The sequence below is a fragment of the Hemiscyllium ocellatum genome, chromosome 3 (genome assembly GCF_020745735.1).
Source record: "Hemiscyllium ocellatum isolate sHemOce1 chromosome 3, sHemOce1.pat.X.cur, whole genome shotgun sequence".
NCBI classification, from domain to species: domain Eukaryota; kingdom Metazoa; phylum Chordata; class Chondrichthyes; order Orectolobiformes; family Hemiscylliidae; genus Hemiscyllium; species Hemiscyllium ocellatum.
The window spans coordinates 3,375,322-3,402,080 of NC_083403.1; the positions used below are offsets into that span (position 1 = coordinate 3,375,322).

The 26,759-nt window shown below is 54.0% G+C and overlaps 1 protein-coding gene across 5 annotated transcripts; it reads left to right on the forward strand.

The window, feature by feature from the left end:
• Positions 1-560: 560 nt before the first annotated feature.
• polh (polymerase (DNA directed), eta) lies at positions 561-26,110 on the forward strand. Of its 5 annotated transcripts, none has more exons than XM_060847842.1 (11): positions 561-665; positions 4,335-4,511; positions 9,747-9,881; positions 10,544-10,770; positions 10,889-11,064; positions 14,321-14,424; positions 19,011-19,130; positions 19,943-20,066; positions 20,360-20,425; positions 21,665-21,837; positions 23,915-26,110. In XM_060847842.1, coding segments are annotated over exons 1-11 (2,544 nt in total). In that variant the 5' UTR covers positions 561-663; the 3' UTR covers positions 25,155-26,110. The 5 variants fall into 5 exon arrangements, with proteins under 5 accessions (XP_060703825.1, XP_060703836.1, XP_060703863.1 ...); XM_060847853.1 differs by lacking the exon at positions 561-665 and adding an exon at positions 1,249-1,319; XM_060847880.1 differs by lacking the exon at positions 561-665 and adding an exon at positions 1,249-1,319 and having other exon boundaries at positions 4,335-4,465.
• Positions 26,111-26,759: the final 649 nt, after the last annotated feature.

A 26,759-nucleotide genomic window follows, 5' to 3' on the forward strand; every position in this document is an offset into this window, starting at 1 on the left:
CGAAGTTACTATTACTCCTCCTAGACACATGGTGGCGCTGCAGGATGAAGTCACTGCTACTCATCCGAGACATTCGGTGACGCTGCAGGAGGAGGTCACTGACAATCCCAGACAATGGGTGGCGCTGCAGGAGGAGGTCACACACGCTCCCAGACAATGGGTGGCGCTGCAGGAGGAGGTCATACACGCTCCCAGACAATGGGTGGCGCTGCAGGAGGAGGGCACACACGCTCCCAGACAATGGGTGGCGCTGCAGGAGGAGGTCACGGACGCTCCCAGACAATGGGTGCCGCTGCAGGAGGAGGGCACGGACGCTCCCAGACACTGTGTGGCGCTGCAGGAGGAGGTCACGGACGCTCCCAGACACTGTGTGGCGCTGCAGGAGGAGGTCACGGACGCTCCCAGACAATGGGTGGCGCTGCAGTAGGAGGTCACATACGCTCCCAGACAATGGGTGGCGCTGCAGGAGGAGGTCATACACGCTCCCAGACAATGGGTGGCGCTGCAGGAGGAGGGCACACACGCTCCCAGACAATGGGTGGCGCTGCAGGAGGAGGTCACGGACGCTCCCAGACACTGTGTGGCGCTGCAGGAGGAGTGATTTGGACGAGCCGGTGTTGGACTGGGGTGTACAAAGTGAAAAATCACACAGCACCAGGTTACATGTAAGAGGTTTAATGGGAAACACTTAGCTTTTGGAGCGCCGCCCCATTCATCAGGCGGTTGTGGAGCGGAGAATTGTGTAACAATTGCAGAAGGAGTGACCTCCCATCCAGCTGGCGGCGCTGCAGCAGGAGGTCACTGTTACTCTTCCCAGACATTGGGTGGACAAAGTTAAAAATCACACAATACTCTTTCGGACCTGATGCAGGAGCAGCGCTCTGAAACCTAGCATTTGGAAATTAACCTGTTGGACTATAACGTAGTGTCGTGTGATTTTTAACTTTGTCCACTCCATACCGACGCTGGCTCCCCCACATCAGACATTGAGTGGCGCTGCAGGTGGAGGTAACGGGTACACCTCCCAGACATTGAGTGGCGCTGCAGGTGGAGGTAACGGGTACTCCTCCCAGACATTGAGTGGCGCTGCAGGTGGAGGTAACGGGTACTCCTCCCAGACATTGAGTGGCGCTGCAGGTGGAGGTAACGGGTACTCCTCCCAGACATTGAGTGGCGCTGCGGTAGGAGACTATGGTTTCTCCTCAGAGCCAGGGGGAGGAGCTGCTGAGGCCACACCCCCCTCGGTGTTGGCCAATGGCAGCGGAGAGACGGTCGGTCTGAGATGGCGCAGTGAGGTCACACTGAATCTGGGCGCCAAAGTAAAGGAGCAGTTTGTCTGGGGTGGGGGCGGCAAGGGGGTCAGTGTTGGGGAGGGGGGCTCAAGTGTTGGGGGAGGGGAGCGCGGGGGAGGGGGCTCAGTGTTGGGGAGGGGGGGGGTCAGTGTTGGGGAGGGGAGCGCAGGGACGGGGGTCAGTCTTGGGGGAGGGGGCTCAAGTGTTGGGGGAGGGGAGCGCGGGGGAGGGGGCGTCAGTGTTGGGGGAAGGGAGTGCAGGGGGAGAGGGTGTCACTTGGGGAGGGGAGCGCGGGGGGAGGGGGTGTCAGTGTTGGGGGGAGGGGAGTGCAGGGGGAGAGGGTGTCAGTGTTGGGGGGAGGGGAGTGCAGGGGGAGAGGGTGTCAGTGTTGGGGGGAGGGGAGTGCAGGGGGAGGGGGTGTCACTGTTGGGGAGGGGAGCGCGGGGGGGAGGGGGTGTCAGTGTTGGGGGAGGGGAGCGCAGGGGGAGGGGGTGTCAGTGTTGGGGGAGGGGAGTGCAGGGGGAGGGGAGTGCAGGGGGAGAGGGTGTCACTTGGGGAGGGGAGTGCAGGGGGAGGGGGTGTCAGTGTTGGTGGGGGCTATAGTAAAGAGTGTGCTTGTTTGGGGTGGTGTTTTTGGGAAGAGGGCTGTGTGTAACGGGGTGTATGTCTGTGTGGGGCTTGTGAGAGATGAATATTTGTTGGAGGAATTTACTTCAGGTGCTGGAATCTGTCCTGAAAACAAAACAAAACAAAAATGGCAGAGATCGCCGTGGGTCAGACAGCATCCGAATGTGGCGGAGCGCTCACTAATGTTGAGAGTCTTAATGACTCTCAGCAGGTCTGAAGTTTAGTGTGGTGGGTGTAGCGTTAATGCTGTCGTTTGGGGATGGAAGGTGAGGTTTAGTGGTGGTGGGGGGTTTGGTGCTGGGGGCTGGAGATAATGGATGTAGGGTGTTGGTGTAGAAACGTTGTTAGTTCAGATTAAGTGGTGGGAACGTTAGAACGGCAGAACAATAGTGTATCCCCTGCTAAACTGGGAAGGACAGACTGTCCCACTGGGATAGGGGGGAGAGGAGAGAGGACATTGTGACAGAGAATGTCACAACTAAAGCTCAATAAAGGGAAGAAATGGTTCACAGTTTGTAGGTGCTGTACTCAATATTAAGTCCAGGAGACTATAAAGTGCCGCGTCTGAAGATGAGATGTGGCTTCTCCACCTTGCTGCTGTATTCTGGTCAGTCCCACCAGCCCCGGCATTCAAAGGATAATTCTCTACCATTCCAGACAATGCCAATAAAACACCACCACTAAACACTTCTTCCCCTGACTCCCCAGTCTAGTCCATTGCACAACCCCCGCCTTCCCCATGGCATCTTCCCAACACCTGCCCCTTTATTTCCTCCATGTTCACCATCCAAGGGCCTAAGCAGCATTTCTCCTGGACCTCCTGCAATCCTGTGTATTGTATTTGCTGCACCCAATATGGCCTACTCTACATTGGAGAAACCAAACACAGACTGGGTGCATGCTTTGTGGAACACCTTCAGTCTGTGTGCATGCAGGACCCTGACCCTCCTGGAGCCAGTCGCTTTAACACAGTGTCCTGCTACATAGCAACATGTCTGTCCTTGGCATGCTGCAGTGTTCTAGTGAATCCCAGCGCACACTGGAGGGGCAACATCTCATCTTCAGACTAGGCACTTTATAGCCTTCTGGGCTTAATATTGAGTTCAACACCTTCACATTGTGTGAACCATTTGTTCTAGCTTGTTACATTCTGTTAGCATCTCCTCAGCACGGTGGCTCAGTGGTTAGCACTGCTGCCTCACAGCACCAGGGACGGGTTCAATTCCCGCCTCAGGCGACTGACTGTGTGGAATTTGCACATTCTCCCCGTGTCTGTGTGGGTTTCCTCCGGGTGCTCCGGTTTCCTCCCACAGTCCAAGGATGTGCAGGTCAGGTGAATTGGCCATGCTAAATTGCCCAGAGTGTTAGGTAAAGGGGTAAATGTCGGGGTATGGGTGGGTTGCGGGTCGGTGTGGACTTGTTGGGCCGAAGGGCCTGTTTCCACACTGTAAGTAATCTAATCTCTCTCCCCTGCCCCATCCCTGTGGGACTGTCTGTCCTTTCTTGTTTGGACAGCACGGTGGCTCAGTGGTTAGCACTGCTGCCTCACAGCACCAGGGAACCGGGTTCAATTCCAGCCTTGGGCAACTGTCTGTGTGGAGTTTGCTCATTCTCCCGTATCTGCATGGGTTTCTTCCCAGTGCTCTGGTTTCCTCCCACAGTGTAGGTTAGGTGAATTGACCATACTAAATTGCCCATCGTGTTTAGGGATGTGTGGGTTAGGTGCATTACTCAGGGGGAATATAGAGTAATAGGGTAAGGGAATGTGTCTGGGTGGGATACTCTTAGGAGGGTTGGAGTGGACATGTTGGGCCTGTTTCCACACTGTAGGGATTCTATGATTCTCTAATGTGGAGGAGCTGGTGTTGGACTGGGGTGGACAAAGCTGAAAATCACACAACACCAGGTTATAGTCCAACAGATTTATTTGAAAGCACTATCTTTCGGAGCCCTGCTGAAGGAGTTAGCCACCTGATAAAGGAGTAGTGCTTCCAAATAAACCTGTTGGACTATAACCTGGTATTGTGGAATTTTTAACATGATTCTGTGAGACGCACCATTCTTCTGCCATGCTCACATTCCCATCACTTAATCTGAACCAGCACTCTACAGTCATTACCCCCAGATAACCCCCCCTCCCCCAAACTGTCGTATCCCCAGACTTCACCTCAGCTGTGAGGAAGCGTCACCTAACCTCAGTGTTAGCTTGCTCTCTCTCCGTGGATGCTGTCTGACCTGCTGTCATCTCCGGCATTGGTCGTTTTTGGTGAATATTTGCGAGAATGTTTTTAGGGACGGTGAATGTTTTGAGTCGGGGTGAGAGGAGGTCTCTGTCTGTCTGTTCCTAGCCGGACCAGGTGTAGCTGTACTGCACTGAGTCCTGTTCTCCCTGACCCTGCTGCTTGCTGTTTCCAGGCAGGTGGAGCTGCTGCTGCTGCTGGTGGTGATGGGGATGATGACTCGTGGTCAGGAACGTGTGGTGGCCCTCATCGATATGGACTGTTTCTATGTGCAAGTGGAACAGAAGGACAACCCTGAGCTGAAGGGCAAGCCGTGTGCCGTGGTCCAGTATAAAACCTGGCAGGGAGGAGGGTATATCTATCAGCACTACATTATCAGCGCAGACTGATTGCACTTTCACTCCCGGGACTGGGCACTAGTAATTCCCAGGATGTGGGCAGTGGGCCATTCAGTGATGGTAACACTTGAACGTCAAGGGGTGGTCGTTAGATTCCCTCCTGTTGGAGATGGTCACTGTCTGATTTGTATGGTACATTTGTCACTTGGCACCCAAACTGGATATTATCACAGCATCAAGGGCCAGGATCGAGGGGCTGAGTGGCCACCTCCTGTGTTACCCTTAAAAAGGAAGTAAAGTAAAAGATGGAAAATTACAGACTATTTAGCCTAACCTCGGTTATGGTAAGGTCCTGGAATCCATTATGAAAGATGAGATTTTGAATACTTGGAAGTTATTTGGTAAAATAGGGTCAAGTCAGCAAGGTTTCATCAAGGGGAGGGTCATGCCTGACAAATCTGCTTGAATTCTTTGAGGAGGTAATGAGCCGGTTAGACCAAGGAGAGCCACTGGATGTTATCTCCCTGGACTTCAAGAAAGCCTTCATCCTAGTTGGACTCCAATTGGAGAGGTGCTAAACAAATATTTCTCATCTGTTTTCACTCAGGAAAAGGAGAATATTGTAGAGGAGAAGAATAAGATACAAGATATTAGACTAGAAAGGTTTGAGGTTCGTAAGGAGGAGGTATTATCGATTCTGGAAGGAGTGAAAGTAGACAAGTCCCCTGGGCCGGATGGGATTTATCCAAGGATTCTCTGGGAAGCTCGGGAGGAGATAGCAGAACCTTTGGCTTTGACCTTTGAGTTGTCATTGTCTACAGGTTTAGTACCAGAGGACTGGAGGATTGCAAATATTGTGCCCTTGTTCAAGAAAGGCAGTAGTGATGACCCAGGTAATTACAGACCAGTGAGCCTTACTTCTATTGTAGGAAAAATTTTGGAAAGGATTATAAGAGAGAGGATCTAGCGAGCATCAATTGCATCGTAAATAGTCACATGATTCGTCAAGGTCAGGTCATGTCTCTCAAACCTCATTGAGTTTTTTGAGAAGGTGACCAAGCATGTAGATGAGGGTAGGGCAGTTGACGTGGTGTACATGGACTTCAGTAAAGCCTTTGATAAGGTTCCACATGGTAGGCTGTTGGAGAAAATGCAGAGGCATGGAATTGAGGGTGATTTAGCAGTTTGGATTAGAAACTGGCTTTCTGAAAGAAGGCAGCGAGTGGTGGTTGATGGAAAATATTCAGCCTGGAGTCTGGTTACTAGTGGGTGTACCACAAGGATCTGTTTTGGGACCACTGCTGTTTGTCATTTTTATAAATGATTTGGGCGCAGACATAGGTGGATGGATTAGTAAATTTGTAGATGACACTAAAGTCGATGGAATAGTGGACAGTGTGGAAGAACGTTACAGGTTGCAGGGAGACTTGGATAAACTGCAGAATTGGGCTGAGAGGTGGCAAATGGAGTTCAATGCAGCTAAATGTGAGGTGCTGCACTTTGGGAAGAATAACAGGAAGGCAGAGTACTGGGTCAATGGAAAGATTCTTGGTAGTGTGGATGTGCAGAGGGATCTTGGAGTCCCATGTACATAGATCCCTGAAAGTTGCCCACCCAGGTGGATAGTGCTGTTAAGAAGGTATACGGTGTGTTAGGTTTTATTGGTAGAGGGATTGAGTTCCGGAACCACAATATCATGCTGCAACTATACAAAACGCTGGTGCGGCCGCACTTGGAATATTGTGTACAGTTCTGGTCCCCATATTTTGGGAAGGATGTGGAAGCATTGGAAAAGGTGCAGAGGAGATTTACCAGGATGTTGCCTGGTCTGGAGGGAAGGTCTTATGAGGAAAGGCTGAGAGACTTGGGTCTGTTCTCATTGGAGAGAAGAAGGTTAAGGGGGGATTTGATAGAGACATACAAGATGGTTAGGGGATTAGATAGGGGAGACAGGGAGAGTCTTTTTCCTGGGATGATGACAGCTTGTACAAGGGGCATAACTACAAATTGAGGGGTGATAGATTTAAGATAGATGTCAGACGCAGGGTCTTTACTCAGAGAGTGGTAAGGGTGTGGAATGCCCTACCTGCTAATGTAGTCAACTCAGCCCCATTAGGGAGATTTAAACAGTCCTTGGATAAGCTCATGGATGACGATGGGATAGTGAAGGGGAATGAGCTTAGATTAGTTCACAGGTCGGCGCAACATTGAAAGCTGAAGGGCCTGTTCTGCTCTGGATTGTTCTATGTAAGGCCTTTGACAAGGTCCCGCACAGGAGGCTAATGAGTAAGATAGCAGTGTTAGAGGTAAGGTGCTAGCATGGATAGGAGCTGGGCTGTCTGACAGAACGCAGAGTGGGGATAAAAGGGTCCTTCTCAAAATGGCAGCCGGTGACAAGTGGTGTTCCACAAGGGTCAGTGTTGGGACCATAACTTTACACTTTATACATTAACAATCTAGAGGAATGAACTGAGGGTATTCTGGCTAAGTTTGCAGATGATACAAAGATAGGTAGAGGGATAGGTAGCATTGAGGAGGTGGGGAGACTGCAGAAGGGTTTGGACAGGTTAGGAGAGTGGGCAAAGGAGGGGTACATGGAGTACAATGTGGGGAAGTGTGAGGTCATGCACTTTGGGAGGAAGGATAGAGGCATGGACTGTTTTCTAAATGGGGAGAAATCTGAAGTGCAAAGAGACTTGGGAGTTCTGTCAAGGTAAATTTGCAGGTTGAGTCAATAGTAAGGAAGGCAAATGCAATGTTGGTATTTATTTTGACAGGACTTGAATATAAATGCAGGGGTGTACTTCTGAGGCTCTGGTCAGACCACATTTGCACAGTTTTGGGCCCTGTATCTCAGGGAGGATGTACTGGCCCTGGAGTGTGTTCAGAGGAGGATCAGGTGAATGGTCCCAGGAATAAAAAGCTTAACATATGAGGAATGTTTGAGGACTCTGGGTTTATACTCAATGGAGTTTAGAAGGATGGGGGGCGGGGAATCTAATTGAAACATACAGAATACTGACTGGCCTGGACAGAGTGGGTGTTGGGAAGATGTTTCTGTTTGTAGGAGAGACTAGGATCCGAGTGCACAGCCTTAAAGGGAAGGCCTTTTAGAACAGAGACAAGGAGAGACTTCTTCAGCCCGAGAGTGGGGAATCTGTGGGATTCACTGCCACAGAAAGCTGTGGGGGTCAGATCATTGAGAGTGTTTGAGACTGAGATACATAGGTTCTTGAGTATCAAGGGTTATGGGGAGAATAGGGTTGAGAAACCAATCAGCCCTGATTGAATGGCAGAGCAGACTTGATGGGCCGAATGGCCTAATTTCTGTCGCTATGTTTTACGGCCTTATACTGTGGGCTGTTTTAGTCCCCTCATTTGAGGGAAGATACCATTTCATTGGAGGCAGCTCAGAGAAGGGTCCCTGGGATGGAGGGAGTGTCTCATGAACAAAGGCTTAAACAGGTTGGGACTCTACTCCCTGGAGTGGAGAGGAATGAGAGGGGACTGCATTGAAATACATTGGATTGTTCAGGGATTGACAGGATTAATGCTGAGAGGATGGTTCCCCTCATGGGAGGGTTTGGGACCGGAGGGCAGAGTGTCAGGATAAAGGGGGATAAGGAGGGATTTCTTCTCTCTGAGGGTTGTGTGTCTTTGGAACTCCTTGCTCCAGGGACTTGTGGGGACAGAGTCTGCGTGTACATTTAAGGCTGAGCTAGATCCTTGTTCAATTGGGGAATCAGTGGGGTGCAAGGAATGGGCAGGAAAGTGGACAGAGCAAGATGGAGGGACTGACCGTCCTACTCCCGTTCCTATTCCATGTGATCCGATGGTCTTACAAGTAAGCGTGCAGGTACAGCAGGCGGTGAGGAAGGGAAATGGGATGTGGGCCTTCATAGTGAGAGGGTTCGAGTCCAGGAGCAGGGAGGTCTTGCTGCAATTATACAGGGCCTTGGGGAGACCACCCCTGGAGTATTGTGGACAGGTTTGGTCTCCTTATCTGAGGAAGGATGTTGTGGTGATGGAGGGAGGGCAGCGAAGGGTTACCAGACTGACCGGATGTACATGTATTTGGAAGGCAAGGACTGATTAGGGATAGTCAACATGGCTTTGTGCATGGGAAATCATGTCTCACTAACCTGCTTGTTATTTCTTCAAAAAGCTCAAAGAAGATTGATGAGGCAGAGCAGTAGATGTGATCTATATGGACTTCAGTAAGGCATTCAACAAGGTTCCCCATGGGAGACTGTTTACCAAGATTAGATCTCATGGAATACAGGGAGAACGAGCCATTTGGATACAGAACTGGCTCAATGGTAGAAGACAGAGGGTGGTGGTGGAGGGTTGTTTTTCAGACTGGAGGCCTGTGACCAGTGGAGTGCCACAAGGATTGGTGCTGGATCCACTGCTTTTCATCATATTACATACATGATTTGGATGTGAGCGTAAGAGGTACAGTTAGTAAGTTTGCAGATGACACCAAAATTGGAGGTGTAGTGGACAGCGAAGAGGGTTACCTCAGATTACAACAGGATCTGGACCAGATGGGCCAATGGGCTGAGAAGTGGCAGATGGAGTTTAATTCCGATAAATGCGAGGCGCTGCATTTTGGGAAAGCGCATCTTAACAGAATTTATACACTTAATGGTAAGGTCCTGGGGAGTGTTGCTGAACAAAGAGACCTTGGAGTGCAGGTTCATAGCTCCTTGAAAGAAGGTAGATAGGATAGTGAAGAAGGCATTTGGTCTGCTTTCCTTTATTGGTCAGGGTATTGAGTACAGGAGTTGGGAGGTCATGTTGCAGCTGTACAGGACATTGGTTAGGCCACTGTTGGAATATTGCGTGCAATTCTGGTCTCCTTCCTATCGGAAAGATGTTGTGAAACTTGAAAGGGTTCAGAAAAGATTTACAAGGATGTTGCCAGGGTTGGAGGATCTGAGCTACAGGGAGAGGCTGAACAGGCTGGGGCTGTTTTCCCTGGAGCATCAGAGGCTGAGGGGTGACCTTATAGAGGTTTATAAAATTATGAGGGGCATGGATAGGATAAATAGACAAAGTCTTTTCCCTGGGGTGGGGGACTTCAGAACTAGAGGGCATAGGTTTGGGGTGAGAGGGGAAAGATATAAGAGAGACCTACGGGGCAACCTTTTCACACAGAGGGTGGAACGTGTATGGAATGAGCTGCTAGAGGATGTGGTGGAGGCTGGTACAATTACAACATTTCTGCTGTTCCTATCTCTCTCTAGAATTATTGCTGTCAGCTACGAGGCACGAGCCTTTGGAGTGACGAGAGGAATGCGAGGTCAGGAAGCGAAGAAGAAATGTCCACAGCTGCAGCTCGCGCGAATCCCAGAGGCCCATGGGAAGGCAGATCTCAGCAAGTATGTTGTTTTCCCTCCTGCCCATCACCTTTGCAGTTCCCCACCCCCACCCCGTCCGCACTCCCCACTCCCTTCAGTTCCCATTCTTTCCGACCCCACCTCATCCCCTCACTTCCCTGCCACCTCTCCACAGCCTTTGTGCCCAGTCCATTAAAGCACCTGCCTATTCCCCCCCCCCCCCCCCGGGGCTAGTCTCCTCTCCCTGCCGTGCACCCTGCTCAGTTCACCTTGTTTCACTTTGTTTTATAAAGTTAGTTGTTTCTGAGCTGTTCTCTGGACTAACATTGGATGAAAGTCCAGTGTGTTTTTAGTACAGTGTCTGACTGAGAGAAATGTCAGGTTTGCTGATAACGCTAAGGGTGTACGGTGCCTGGGTTCGCCTTGATCACTAACCCCCCCCGGCTGTGCTAACAGCTACAGCAGGGGCAGAGTCTCGTCTTCCTTGTTACTGTTACTAAAGTCATCGAGTCTCTCACATCTCTGTCCGCCTGAACTGAGATGTTTCCTCCTTTTGGTGATTTCACAATCTGCTCGGTTTCTCTGAGTGTCTGGGATCGCAGCCAGGTATCTGTCCCAACGCTCCATCTCCCCCCCCCCCGAAGTTCCCCTTCCAGTGAGGGACAGGAATGTGTCGGCTGTTACTGTTGTACGTGTCCCCACAGGTACCGTGAAGCCAGCGTACAGGTGCTGTCGGTGCTGTCCCGGTTTGCAGTGATCGAACGGGCCAGTATTGATGAGGTCTTTGTAGATCTGACTGCAGCTGCCCGAGAGCGAGCCACCAAGCTGGAGGCTCAGCGGATTGATCATGGGCTGCTGCCGACTACCTTCGTACAGGGGTTCCCCCAACATGCTCAGGCAGAGCAGTGTAGAGAGCCAGCTGTGCCGAGAGGTGGGTACCTGGGGGAGAGCAGGGGAGGGGGGGGGGGGGGGGGGGGGGGGGGAGGGAATTACACTGAGGCCACTGGCTGTTACCACCAGTCACACTGTGTGTGTGTGTGTCCTCACAGAGCAGGCACGCCGAATGGGGCTGGACGCCTGGCTGGACTCGCTGCCCCTCAGTACCCGAGATGGAGCCAGCCCTGAGCTGCAGCTCACAGCTGGGGCCCTGATTGTGGAGGAGATGCGGGCAGCAGTGGAACAGGAGACTGGATACAGGTGTTCAGCTGGAGTTTCACACAACAAGGTACACCGCAGAGACTGGCACCCCCTCTCCGTACACCGGCACCGTGCCCCCCCCCCACACCCCCATACACCGGCACCCTGCCCCCCCACACCCCCATACAGCGGCACCCTGTCCCCAGCACACCCCCATACACCGGCACCCTGCCCCCCCACACCCCCATACACCGGCACCCTGCCCCCCCATACACCGGCACCCTGCCCCCCCACACCCCCATACACCGGCACCCTGCCCCCCCCCCCCCCCACACCCCCATACACCAGCACCCTGCCCGCCCACACCCCCATACACCGGCACCCTGCCCCCACACCCCCATACACCGGCACCCTGCCCCCCCCACACCCCCATACACCAGCACCCTGCCCCCCCACACCCCCATACATCAGCACCCTGCCCCCCCACACCCCCACACCCCCACACCCCCATACACCGGCACCCTGCCCCCCCACACCCCCATACACCGGCACCCTGCCCCCCCACACCCCCATACACCGGCACCCTGCCCCCCCACACCCACATTCACCAGCACCCTGCCCCCCCACACCCCCACACACCAGCACCCTGCCCCCCCCACACCCCACACCCACATACACCAGCACCCTGCCCCCCCACACCCCACACCCACATACACCAGCACCCTGCCCCCCCCACACCCCACGCCCCCATACACCAGCACCCTGCCCCCCCACGCCCCCATACACCAGCACCCTACCCCCCCCCACCCCCATACACTGGCACCCTACCCCCCCCCCCCCACACCCCCATACACCGCCACCCTGCCCCCCCCCCCCCCACACCCCCATACACTGGCACCCTGCCCCCCCCCCCCCCCCCCACACCCCCATACACTGGCACCCTGCCCCCCCCCCACACCCCCATACACCGGCACCCTGCCCCCCCGCCCACACCCCCATACACCGGCACCCTGCCCCCCCGCCCACACCCCCGTACACCGCCACCCTGCCCCACCACATCCCCATACACCGGCACCCTGCCCCCCCCCACACCCCTGTACACTGGCAACCTTCCCCCCCCCCCCCCCACACCCCCATACACCGGCACCCTGCCCCCCCACACCCCTGTACACTGGCAACCTTCCCCCCCCCCCACACCCCCGTACACTGGCACCCTGCTGCCCCCGCACTCCTGTACACTGGCAACCTTCCCCCCCCCCCCCCCCCCACACCCCCGTACACTGGCACCCTGCCCCCACCCCCACACCCCCGTACACTGGCACCCTGCCCCCCCCTCCACCCCTGTACACTGGCAAACATCCCCCCCCCCCCCCCCCACACCCCCGTACACTGGCACCCTGCTCCCCCCGCACCTCACACCCCCGTACTCCGGCAGCCTGCCCCCCCTCCCCCAAACACCCCACACCCCCATACAACAGCACCCTGCCCCCCCGCCCACACCCCCGTACACCGCCACCCTGCTCCACCACATCCCCATACACCGGCACCCTGCCCCCCTCCCACACCCCTGTACACTGGCAACCTTCTCCCCCCCCCCACACCCCCATACACCGGCACCCTGCCCCCCCACACCCCTGTACACTGGCAACCTTCCCCCCCCCCCCACACCCCCGTACACTGGCACCCTGCTGCCCCCGCACCCCTGTACACTGGCAACCTTCCCCCCCCCCCCCCCACACCCCCGTACACTGGCACCCTGCCCCCACCCCCACACCCCCGTACACTGGCACACTGCCCCCCCTACACCCCTGTACACTGGCAACCTTCCCCCCCCCCCCCACACCCCCGTACACTGGCGCCCTGCTCCCCCCGCACCTCACACTCCCGTACTCCGGCAGCCTGCCCCCCCTCCCCCAAACACCCCACACCCCCATACAACAGCACCCTGCCCCCCCACACTCCCATACACTGGCACGCTCCCCCCCCCCCCCCCCCACACCCCCATACACTGGCACCCTACCCCCCCCACACACCCCCATACACTGGCACCCTACCCCCCCCACCCCCATACACTGGCACCCTACCCCCCCCCCCCCCCCCACACCCCCGTACACTGGCACCCTGCTCCCCCCGCACCTCACACCCCCATACACCGGCACCCTGCCCCCCCCAAACACTCCACGCCCCCATACACCAGCACCCTGCCCCCCCCCACACCCCCGTACACTGGCACCCTGCCCCCCCCCACACCCCCGTACACTGGCATCCTGCCCCCCCCACACCCCTGTACACTGGCAACCTTCCCCCCACACCCCCCACACCCCCGTACACTGGAACCCTGCCCCCCCCCCACACCCCCGTACGCCGGCACCCTGCCCCCCCGCACACCCGTACTCCGGCAGCCTGCCCCCCCCAACACCCCACACACCCATACAACAGCACCCTGCCCCCCCACACTCCCATACACTGGCCCCCCCCCCCCCCCCCCCCCCACACCCCCATACAACAGCACCCTGCACCCCACACCCTCGTACCCCGGCACCCTGCCCCCCCCCCCCCACACCCCCATACACCGCCACCCTGCCCCCCCCACACCCCCATACACCGGCACCCTGCCCCCCCCACACCCCCATACACCGGCACCCTCCCCGTACACTGGCACCCTGCTCCCCCCGCACCTCACACCCCCATACACCGGCACCCTGCCCCCCCCCCCACACCCCCATACACTGGCATCCTGCTTCCCCCCCCCCCCCACACACACACACCCATATTCCAGCACCCTGCCCCCCCACACCCCCATACACCGGCACCCTGCCCCCCCCACACCCCACACCCCCATACACCGGCACCCTGCCCCCCCCACACCCCACACCCCCATACACCGGCACCCTGCCCCCCCAAACTCCACACACCCATACACCGGCACCCTGCCCCCCCCCCCCCCCCCCCACACCCGCCCCCTGCCCCCCCACACCCCCATACACCGCCACCCTGCCCCCCCCACACCCCTATACACCGGCACCCTGCCCCCTGCACCCCACACCCACATACAGTGGGTCAGTGTGTCATCTCCTCCCCTTGCAATAGGCTGGGACAAGTGTTCCCCCACTCCCTCACAGACCCATTCCCTGTTCCCCCTTCCCCAGTGACCGAGAGAACTACCCCCCAAGACCAGTGCCTTATTCCTCCCCCCACAAGCCCAGGGGGTTGGCGCACACAGGCCCACCCTCTCCCCCGGCAGGCAGATATCCCCCAGGGCTGTGCCCGTGGTGCTTGTCTTGTTGTTGATAGTGTGTGGTGGTTGAGTGGGAGTTGCCTGTCTCTCTCTGTTGTGGCTGTAGGTGTTGGCGAAGCTGAGTTGTGGCTTGAACAAACCGAACCGTCAGACGGTGCTGCCGATGTGCTCCGTGCCGAGACTCTTCGACAGCCTGCCCATTGGCAAAATGTAAGTTTATTGGGAGATCTCGTCTGTTGCTTTAATCGTTCACGTGATGAGGGTGGTGCTGGCCAGGCCGGTGTTTACTGCCCAGAGGGTAATGACGAATCCGCCACATCGCTGTGGGTCTGCAGTCACATGTAGGTAGGCCTGTCCAGGGAAGGCTGGTAGTTCCCTTCCCTAAAGGACCCAGATGGGGGTTTCCAACAGTCGGCAATGGATTCATGGTCAAACCCGATATTTTAGTGAATTCCAAATTCCACCATCAGCTGTGACGGGACTCCGATTCCCAGAACATTACCAAGGTGTCTGAGTTAACAGGATAGCTACTCTACAGTTAACCCTTGTCTCCATCAGCGTGTGGGCTAGTCAGGATCACCGAGACATTGCTGCAGGGTGAGCAGGGATGGGGACTGAACATCCCGACAAAAAGGAAAACGTTTTGGAGATGTGTTCATGGTTAAAGGAGAAATTAGCACAATAGGGGAATCTGTGGGTTCAGCTCAGAAACAAAAATCATGAGAGGGGCTTGTTTATAGAATCTCAAATAGTAAAGCTGATCTTGGGAATGGCGTTAAACAGGAAATTAGAGATAGATGCTATATGCGTGAATTTAAGCTGCGTATAGATTGAGTAAATCAAATTCTTAACTCTACTGCGAAGGAGGAGTTGATGCAAGATGTTTTTTTTTGCACCCATACGTTCAGAAACCAGCTGGAGACCAGGCCGTTCTACACTGGCCGTTGTGTAATGAGAGAGGGTCAGTCAGCAGTCTCGTTGTGTGAGGCCCTTTGGGGAACAGGGATCATAATGTGATAGGATTCTGCATCAAAACGGAGAGTGATGTATTTGTTTCTGTGACTAGAGTCCTCAATCGAAATGAAGGATGCAACAGTGGTTTAAGGCATGGGTTGGCGAGAATAAATTCGTAGAATAAAGTGATTTAAAGGGATGATGGTGGTGAGATAATGAGAGCACATGGTCAACCCCAACAGTTCATTCCTGTCTGAGGCAGAATTAAACCAGAGAGAGTGCCCTGACCATGGCTAACAGGGACATTAGGGACCGTATCACATCCAGGAACTGGCCAGAAAAGCAACAGCAGAGCCATGGAGTGGGAGTAGTTTAAATTTCAACAAAGGAGGGAGGGAGGGACTGGTCAAGGGGAGTGTGAGAGTGAGCTGGGAGGGAACATACAAACTGACTGTGGCTGCTTGGATAGCTATTTGAAGAGAAACAGATGCCAAATGTAGTTCCCTTACAGTCAGAAACAGGGGCGTTTACTATGGGGAATAAGAAATGGCCAACACTAAATACACACAAGTAACATCCCAGAAATATTGGGGATCACAGGCTTTAGTGAGAGGGAGGAACTGAGGGAAAGCTGTATTAGTAGGGAAGTGGCGTTGGGGAAATTGATGGGATTAAAGGCAGATAAATCCCCAGGGTCTAATAAAATACACCCCAGAGCACTTCAGGAAGTGGCTTAGAAATAGTGGATGCATAGAGATGGACAGCATGGAAACAGACCCTTCGGTCCAACCCGTCCATGCTGACCCGATATCCCAACCCAATCTAGTCCCACCTGCCAGCACCCGGCCCGTATCCCTCCCAACCCTTCCTATTCATATACCCATCCAAATGCCTCTTAAATGTTGCAATTGTACCAGCCTCCACCACTTCCTCTGGCAGCTCATTCCATACACGTACCACCCTCTGCGTGAAAAAGTTGCCCCTTAGGTCTCTTTTCCCCCTCACCCTAAATGTATGCCCTCTAGGTTTGGACTCTCCCCACACCAGGGAAAAGACCTTGTCCTTTTATCCTATCCGTGCCTTTCATAATTTTGTAAACCTCTATAAGGTCACCCCTCAGCCTCTGATGCTCCAGGGAAAACAGCCCCAGCCTGTTCAGCCTCTCCCTGTAGCTCAGATCCTCCAACCCTGGCAACGTCGTTGTAAATTTTGTCTGAATCCTATCAGGAGACCAGAATTGCACACAATATTCCAACAGTGGCCTAACCAATGTCCTGTACAGCTGTAACATGACCTCCCAACTCCTGTACTCAATACTCTGACCAATAAAGGGAAGAATACCAAACGCCGCCTTCACTATCCTATCTACCTGCGACTCCACTTTCAAGGAGCTATGAACCTGTACTCCAAGGTCTCTTTGTTCAGCAACACTCCCCAGGACCTTACCATTAAGTGTATAAGTCCTGCCCTGATTTGCTTTCCCAAAATGCAGCACCTCACATTTACCTGAATTAAACTCCATCTGCCACTTCTCAGCCCATTGGCCCATCTGGTCCAGATTCTGTTGTAATCGGAGGGAACCCAGCACTGATCCCTATGGTACTTCGCTGGTCACAGGCCTCCAGTCTGAAAAACAGCCCTCCACCACCACCCTCTGTCTTCTACCTTTGAGCCAGTTCTGTATCCAAATGGCTAGTTCTCCCTGTATTCTGTCATCTTCCAAGATTCCTGACACTCTGGAAGAGTTCCTACAGTTTGGAGGGTAGTTAATGTTACCCCACTGTTTAAAATAGGAGGTGGAGAGAAAACTGGGAATTTCAGCCCGGTGATCTGATATCTGGTGGGGGATCGGTGGGTTACCGCGGGGATCGGTGGGGTACCGCAGGGATCAGTGGGGTACCGCAGGGATCAGTGGGGTACCGCAGGGATCAGTGGGGTACCGCAGGGATCAGTGGGGTACCGCAGGGATCGGTGCTTGGACCCTGCTATTCACAATATAGATGAATGATGGAGGTGGGGGAACTAAATGTAATCTGTCCAGGTTTGCAGACAGCACAAAGCTGGCTGGGAGGGTGAGCTGTGAGGGACAGGCAGAGATGTCTCAGTGGGATTTGGACAGGCTGAGGGAGTGGGGAAATACATGGCAGATGCAGGATAATGGGGATCAATGTGAGGGGTTGGGGGGGTCAGGAAGGCAGATGGTGATCTGAATGGGGACAGATTGGGAAAGGGACAGGGGCAATGGGACCTGGGTGTCCTTGTACCCCAGTCTCTGAAAGTCAGCGTGCAGGTACAGCAGGCGGTGAGGAAGGGAAATGGGATGTGGGCCTTCATAGGGAGAGGGTTCGAGTCCAGGAGCAGGGAGGTCTTGCTGCAATTATACAGGGCCTTGGGGAGACCACCCCTGGAGTATTGTGGACAGGTTTGGTCACCTTATCTGAGGAAGGATGTTCACTGGAGTTTAGGAGACTGAGGGAGATCTCATAGAAACTGATAAAATTCGAACAGGACTAGACAGTGTGAACACAGGAAGGGTCTTCCTGATAATGGGGTGGTGCAGGACCATGGGGTCATGGGGTAAGGATACGGGCTGGGTCATTTCGGACTGAGATTAGGAGAAATGTCCTCACCCAGAGAATGGGGAGCCTGTGGGATTCTCTCCCACTGAAGGTGGTTGGAGCCAAAACATTGACTGTTTTCAGGAAGGAGTTAGATGTAGCACTTGGGACTAAAGGGATCGAAGCATATGGGGGAGTTTTCTCCGGTTCCCCATGAGAACCACCCGATGGTCCTGTCTTCCCTCTCCCCTTGCTGGCTGGGAGTGACTTGAGTTGGTCAGCAATTCTCAGCTCAGGGCGATGCTCAGGAAAAGCCTGTGTCTCACGTATCAGGTTGGGCTGTGATGTTACGTCCCTAAGGCTTATCATCTCATTAAGGCCATAAGACGTAGGTGTTGGCCATTCAGCCCATCTAGCCTGATCCACCATTCAGTGAGATCATGATTCAACTGATCATCTTCAGCTTCACTTTCCTGTATTTTCCCCGTTACCCTTGATTCCCCTCCTGATTAAAATCTCTCTCTCTCAGCCTTGGATATATTAAATGACCCAGCCCTCTGTTGCAGAATTCCACAGTTTGACCCCCCATCTGAGAGATGAAATCCTTCCTCATCTCTGTGTTAAATGCTTATTCTGAGATGATGCCCTCTGGTCATGGACTCTCATTTCCCCACGTTCTATTCCATGTGCTAAGTTATTACCCGCTCAGTTAAACCTGTCTCTATCTTTTGGCAGGCTGTTTGTCACCTTCCCAGCAGTTCTTGTGTTATCTGTAAACGTAGCGATAGTACATTCACTTTCCTGATCCAAGTCATTCGTGTGTGTTGTAAATAATTGTGGTCCCAGCACTGATCCCTGTGGCACTCCACTAGTTACAGGCTGCCATCCTGAAAACACCACCCTTACCCCAACTCTCTCCAGGTAGTTAGCCAGTTCTCTGTCCATGCTGGTATAATCCCTCCAACACCAAGGACTCTGGTTATGTAGCTTTCGGTGTGATACTTCATATCAAACCTTTCTGAAAATCCAAAGACATCCCATCTGCTGCATCTCCTCGACCTGTCCCTACTTGTTTGAGTATCACTACCTTGTCTCCTGGATCGGAGACACATGGGGCTGTTGGTGAGTGTGCAGTGTGAAAGGAGACTGTGCACCTTCCAGAATCACCTCTGTGCTGGGTCAGCACATCAAGGGCCCCCTTGTGCTATCCCCTCCCCAAAATAATTTGCCAACTGGCCCTCCCACTTCCGCTGACTGTGCCTTTCTCGTCTGTTCCTGTTTTAGCCGCTATCTTGGTGGAAAGCTGGGAGAATCCGTAGCTCGGCTCCTGAACATCGAGTACATGGGGCAGCTGCGCGCATTCCCAGAGCCTCAGCTCCAGAACACATTCGGGGAGAAAACTGGGTAAGTACACGGACTCCTGAGCCCCTGGGACCCCACGGTTAGTGGAAAGCTCAGGCTCTGTAAGGAGTCAGTCTGAGGGAAGAGGATGGTGTGAAAGTTATCTAACTGGAGATAGGCTACTCCTCACTGGTCACTGTTTAGCAGTTACTTCCTGAACTTCAATACAGGGAATACTATTTGGAAAGTTGTGGTAGTTTTGTTTTAGCAATCCTGTCAGGGGATATAGTGTGGCATTGGGTGCCCATCTCTAATTGACCCTTGAATGGAGTGTTGGCCATGTCCACGGACAGTGAGGATTTCCTGTGGGTCTGGAGTCATGTGTAGGCCAGACCGGGTAAGGATGGCAGATTTCCTTCCCTGAAGGACACTAATGAACTGGGTGGGTTCCTCACAATAACTGATGATCATCACCATTGTGATGACCCTGAGGCTCACTCTCGATTCCAATCTGTAGGTTCCTATCCAGTGACATGACCCACCCCAGCACAACCTCCCATAGGGCAGTCTGAGGCATTTGTTACAAACCCTACCCCTTTACAGCAGCACCCAGCTCCCCCAGGCCTCAGTCCCACAATGTCAGAAGAATGTGGAAGCTGTGGAGATACTGGGGCAGTCAGAGCGCACAGAGGATTACAAATCTGGTGCTACGGCGATAAGGCACAGGCAGTACACTAGCCTGATAACTGATGGGCTGAGTGGCCTCCTGAGCTCGGTTTTATGGTTCTCCAGTTGGCAGGATCTGGGTGCGAGCTGACATTGCCTTCCCAGTCCCCGGCACCTTTCTGACAAAGCTACCGCTGCCTTGGTTTCAGGAACTGGCTGTTTGACCTCTGCCGGGGAGTGGAGTCTGAACCTGTCAGACCCCGACACCTCCCCAAATCCATTGGCTGCAGCAAGAACTTCCTGGGCACGCAGGCTCTCAGCAGCTGTGAGCAGGTACGTGTGTCATATAGGGGGAGGAGAGGAGCATTCTCGCTCTGTCTGTGTATATGTGTGTGTCTGGTGTGTGCTTGTGTGTCTGGTGTGTGCTTGTGTGTCTGTCTGATGTGTGTCGGGGGTGTGTGTGTGTGTGTGTGTCGGGGGGGTGTGTGTCTGCGTCTGGTAAGTGTGTCTGGTGTCTGCGTCTGGTAAGTGTGTCTGGTGTCTGTGTCTGGTAAGTGTGTCTGGTGTGTGTGTGTGTTGTTCAGGGAGAGTTGACCAGCCTGTCTGATGTTGGGTTGTGATCCCAGGTAAAGCACTGGCTTCAGCAGCTGGCCACTGAGCTGGAGGAGAGACTGGAGAAAGACAAGGAGCAGGTCAGCCTTCTCTTCCATTCAATTTACCCGAAGAAGGGAACGGGGAAATGGGTGGTCTCCTGTCTCATGTGTCAAGTCCAGGATAACAGCAAGCCCCCCAGCAGTGGATATACCAGTCCATTCCACACTTGCTCTCTCAAACTGGCTACGAACACAGCTCTAACCAGTTTGGAGGTTCAAGTCATCAACTTGTCCAAAGTATACTACTTCTGGGCACTCCCTCAGCACTGACCCTCCGACAGTGCGGCACTCCCTCAGCACTGACCCTCCGACGACGCGGCACTCCCTCAGCACTGACCCTCCGACGACGCGGCACTCCCTCAGCACTGACCCTCCGACAGTGCGGCACTCCCTCAGCACTGACCCTCCGACAGTGCGGCACTCCCTCAGCACTGACCCTCCGACAGTGCGGCACTCCCTCAGCACTGACCCTCCGACAGTGCGGCACTCCCTCAGCACTGACCCTCCGACAGTGCGGCACTCCCTCAGCACTGACCCTCCGACAGTGCGGCACTCCCTCAGCACTGACCCTCCGACAGTGCGGCACTCCCTCAGCACTGACCCTCCGACAGTGCGGCACTCCCTCAGCACTGACCCTCCGACAGTGCGGCACTCCCTCAGCACTGACCCTCCGACAGTGCGGCACTCCCTCAGCACTGACCCTCCGACAGTGCGGCACTCCCTCAGCACTGACCCTCCGACAGTGCGGCACTCCCTCAGCACTGACCCTCCGACAGTGCGGCACTCCCTCAGCACTGACCCTCCGACAGTGCGGCACTCCCTCAGCACTGACCCTCCGACAGTGCGGCACTCCCTCAGCACTGACCCTCCGACAGTGCGGCACTCCCTCAGCACTGACCCTCCGACAGTGCGGCACTCCCTCAGCACTGACCTTAGAATGAATGCTTGGGTATACAAACAAAATGTGCTGGACAAACTCAGTGGGTTTGGCAGTATCTGGGGAGAGAACCTTTATGGCCCCTTAGGAGAGTTCTGCCGACGTGTCACTGAGCTATACCTCCTGAGTTTCTGCAGTATTTTGTTTGTTTCTCCAGCATTGGCAGGACTTTGTTTTTGGAGGTGAGTGTAGGTTTGGAATTATTCCCATGTCTGTTGACTGGGGTAGGATTCGAGAGTAAGACCAGAATGGAGGCAGAGCGCCAGCGATGGATCGGTCATGGTGCGGGTGATCACTGCGGGAGCGAGTGGATTCACATGCTGTTTTCACTGCTCCTCCAGAACCAGAGGGTGGGAAAGCTGTTGTCGGTGGGAGTTCGACTCGAGGGCAGTGACAGAGGGAGCAGTGTGTCACGTTGCTGTGCTCTGCCCTTGTACCAGGCTGCGAGGATCGCCAAGGACGCTTTCACTTTAATTCAAGGACTGAACTCTGCAGCAAGGCATCAGGCAGCATGGTGAGAGGGAGGGGGGAAGGGAAGGGGGAGTGAGGGGAGAAGGGAAGGCGGAAGGAGGGGAAGCGAGGGAGGAAGGGAAGGGGAAGCAAAGGTATGAATGAGGGAGGGAAATGAGGAGAGGGAGAGCGATGGGATGGGGAAAGAGGGTGGGGGGAGGGATGGGGGTGGGAGTGAATATTTTGCATCAGTATTGACTGTGGAAAAGCATATGGAAGATATAGACTGTAGGGAAATAGATGGTGACATCTTGCAAAATGTCCAGATTACTGAGGAGGAAGTGCTGGATGTTTTGAAACATTTCAAGGTGGATAAATCCCCAGGCCCTGATCAGGTGTACCCGAGAACTCTGTGGGAAGCGAGAGAAGTGATTGCTGGGCCTCTTGCTGAGATATTTGTATCATCGATAGTCACAGGTGAGGTGCCGGAAGACTGGAGGTTGGCAAACATGGTGCCACTGTTTAAGAAGGGTGGTAAGGACAAGCCAGGGAACTATAGACCAGTGAGCCTGACCTCGGTGGTGGGCAAGTTGTTTGGAGGGAATCCTGAGGGATAGGATGTCCATGTATTTGGAAAGGCAAGGACTGATTAGGGATAGTCAACATGGCTTTGTGCGTGGGAAATCATGTCTCACAAACTTGATTGAGTTTTTTGAAGACATAACAAAGAGGATTGATGAGGACAGAGCAGTAGATGTGCTCTACATGGACTTCAGTAAGGTGTTCGACAAGGTTCCCCATGGGAGACTGATTAGCAAGGTTAGATCTCATGGCATACAGGGAGAACTAGCCATTTGGATACAGAACTGGCTCAAAGGTAGAAGACAGAGGGTGGTGGTGGAGGGTTGTTTTTCGGACTGGAGGCCTGTGACCAGTGGAGTGCCACAAGGATCGATGTTGGGCCCTCTACTTTTTGTCATTTACATAAATGATTTGGATACGAACATAAGAGGTACAGTTAGTAAGTTTGCAGATGACACCAAAATTGAAGGTGCAGTGGACAGCGAAGAGGGTTACCTCAGATTACAACAGGATCTGGACTAGATGGGCCAATGGGCTGAGAAGTGGCAGATGGAGTTTAATTCAGATAAATGCGAGGTGCTGCATTTTGGGAAAGCAAATCTTAGTAGGACTTATACACTTAATGGTAAGGTCCTGGGGAGTGTTGCTGAACAAAGAGACCTTGGAGTGCAGGTTCATAGCTCCTTGAAAGTGGAGTCGCAGGTAGATAGGATAGTGAAGAAGGTGTTTGGTCTGCTTTCCTTTATTGGTCAGAGTATTGAGTACAGGAGTTGGGAGGTCATGTTGCGGCTGTACAGGACATTGGTTAGGCCATTGTTGGAATATTGCGTGCAATTCTGGTCTCCTGCCTATCGGAAAGATGTTGTGAGACTTGAAAGGGTTCAGGAAAGATTGACAAAGATGTTGCCAGGTTTGGAGGATCTGAGCTACAGGGAGAGGCTGAACAGGCTGGGGCTGTTTTCCCTGGAGTGTTGGAGGCTGAGGGGTGACCTTATAGAGGTTTACAAAATTATGAGGAGCATGGATATCGTAAATAGACAAAGTCTTTTCCCTGGGGTGGGGGAGTCCAGAACTAGAGGGCATAGGTTTAGGGTGAGAGGGGAAAGATATAAAAGAGACCTAAGGGGCAACTTTTTCACGCAGAGGGTGGTACGTGTATGGAATGAGCTGCCAGAGGATGCGGTGGAGGCTGGTACAATTACAACATTTAAGAGGCATCTGGATGGGTATATGAATAGGAAGGGTTTGGAGGGATATGGGCCGGGTGCTGGCAGGTGGGACTAGATTGGGTTGGGATATCTGGTCGGCATGGACGGGTTGGACCGAAGGGTCTGTTTCCGTGCTGTACATCTCTATGAATCTATGGTGGAGAGAGGCATGGAGTGAAGGAGAGTGAGGAGGAGGAGGAGGGGCACAGGGAGGCAGGTAGGTTCAGTGACATCGGGTATGTCCAAATGGGAGTGGGACAGTCCAGGGAGGGAGGGAGGTGGTCAGGGTACCTGAGCGATGGAGAATGGGGTTATCAGAGGTTGGTTGTGATGGCTTCCTTTGTTGTTTAGGTTCCCAGCTGTCACCGGCCTCTCTCTGTCTATCAGTAAATTCTCGGAGCTCTCAGTAACAAAACCCATCGAGCAGTTTCTGAGCTCAGACCGCAGGCTGACGGAGACAGACCGCTCGCTGCCTTCACGGCACCAACCACCCAACCCTCGCCAAGATCCACGGAAACACACAACAGCTCCGAGCGGGCCCACTATCCGCAGCATCGCTTCCTACTTCCAGAGAGTGAGGAACCTTCCGGAATCTTCCACAAACCCTGACACAGGCTCTGTGTCTGTGACACCCTCAGTGAGGACTCACGGTCATCAGGGGATGCCTCAGAAAAGCTTCCCAACAAAACCATCATTTTTCAAAAGCAGAGCTTTCAGAACCCACCCAGACTCCCCGGGAAAGCCCCTCCCTGTCCCCGGTGACCCAGGAAGCCCCGTCCCCCATGGTGATGCCCCAGGAAGCCCCCTTCCCCTTCGTGATGCCCCAGGAAGCCCCCTCCCCATTGGTGATGCCCCTGGAAGCCCCCTTCCCCTCAATGAAGCCCCAGGAAGCCCCTTCCCCCTTGGTGATGCCCCAGGAAGCCCCCTTCCCCTTTGTGATGCCCCTGGAAGCCCCCTTCCTCTCAATGATGCCCCAGGAAGCCCCTTCCCCATTGGTGATGCCCCAGGAAGCCCCTTCCCCATTGGTGATGCCCCAGGAAGCCCCTTCCCCCTTGGTGATGCCCCAGGAAGCCCCCTTCCCCTTCGTGATGCCCCTGGAAGCCCCCTTCCTCTCAATGATACCCCAGGAAGCCCCTTCCCCATTGGTGATGCCCCTGGAAGCCCTCTCCCTGTCACTGATGCCCCAGGAAGCCCTCTCCCTGTCACTGATGCCCCAGGAAGCCCTCTCCCTGTCACTGATGCCCCTGGAAGCCCCCTCCCCCTTGGTGATGCCCTAGAAAGTCCCTTCCCTGTCTCTGGTGCCCCAGGAAGCCCCCTCCCCCTCAGGGATGCCCCCGAGAACACCCTGCCCCTGGGCTGCCTGCTGCAGTGCCTGAAATGTGGTGAGTACAAGCTGTCCTGGGAGATGCCTGAACACGAGGACTTCCACTTTGCCCTTGAGCTGCAGAAGAGTCTGTCAGCAGCTCCCGCGGCTCAGAGTCCTGCCACAACCCCGAAAAACAAAGCAGCCAGGCAGCTCGTCTCCAGAGCTAAAAAACCCCGACTCAGCCACAGCCTGCTCACCTACTTCCAAAGGCCCACACAGTCATAAACCCAGGGTGGAGAGAAGGAGGCTCTGATCTGGGCTGTGGGAGTGAGGGAGACAGCCACAGTTAGGTGGAGGCTGAGGAGAGGTGATCGGGGTGGAGGGGCGCAGGTTTACGCTTCACTGCTTCCTCGTGGATCGAGAGAGCGTGTGGCGGAAGCACTTTTTAAGTCTTTTAAAACGTGAATTCTGTATTTATGATGTATGATTAAATATAGATGTATGTATGATTAATTAACGATATCCCAAACATTACTGAGCTGTTATATTAGTGCTTTGTTTCTGCTGGGATAGTGGTGAGAGTGTGTTTGTGTGGCTGTAGCTATATTGGCTGTGGATTCCTGGCCAGCCCAGCCTCTGTTATCCAGCCCTCATCCCTGTTAAGGATCCCATTGGGGAATTGGAAGTGTACACTCACACTGGTTTTGGCCATGTATGTGGAGTTTGATGTTGTCAGTGCAGACTCCATCCACTGCATCAGGTACTGCACTGCCTGCTAGTTTGATACAAATATATGGATCCACTGTTTTGTTGTTAACAAAAGGAAAAACGAATGTTTCTATGGGACTTGGAGCTTGACTAATTCCACCTCTTTGAAGTGACCAAGAGGTATCTGCATTCCATTCAATAAAACGTGCTTTAATTGCCTCCAGCTCCTCTCATGGCCAATGGATTTTAAGGCAGGATGGCTATGATTGGCTCACCATTACTGAGGCCAGCTTTTTAATTACACTTGCTTTTTAATTTGAGCTCATTTCACGTGTGTTTTCTAACAGTGTCCCTCAGATCCGCGGGGTGGGGGGTGGCTGTAAACATCAGCTGCCAGTTGAACCCCTTGAAAATTGAATACATGAATGATTTTATTGTCAAATGTATTTGGGAAAACCCAGTGAAAAATGTTTTGTCACAATCCAGCACTACAGTATTTTGAAATTACAAAGAATAAAAATGAATCATTTAAATGGAGCTTCATCTTCTGTTCAATTGCCAAGAAAATATAAAGGCAGAAACGCAGTAAATATTCAGCTTTCGAGCCCTCCTTGTGAAGCTGCTTCTGGGTTTTGTTCAGGTCTTTGGTCTGAGCTGGAACTGGGAGAGTGAGGATGTGTTTTGGGTGGAGAGGGGTGTCAGATTGGGGTTTGGGGTGGAGTGGAGGGGTGAGAGTGGGGACGGGGGGAGTGGAGGGTTTGGGGTGGGGATAGAAAGTTGGGGGTGGGATTGGGGAAGAGTGGAGGGTTTGGGTTGGGGGGTGGGACTGGGGGGGAGTGGAGGGTTTGGGGTGCGGGTGGGGAGTTGGGGTGGGACTGGAGGGGGTTTGGGGTAGGGGTGGGGAGTTGGGACGGGACTGGGGGGGGGGTTGGGGTGGGGAGTGAATGGTGGGACTTGGGGGGGGCGAGTGGGATGAGGGTTGGGTTTGGGGATGGGAACTCGGGGTTGGAGGTGGGACGAGGGAAATTGGGGAGTGAGTCGTCTGGGGTTGGGAAGAAGGTGGGGTGTGTCGGACTGGGGGACTTTGGGTTTATGGGCAGAGTGTGGGTCAGATTGGGGTTGGGGAGAGGGAATGAAGGTCTGGGGTGGGAGATGGGGTTGGGGAGAGGTGTTCTGGCAGTA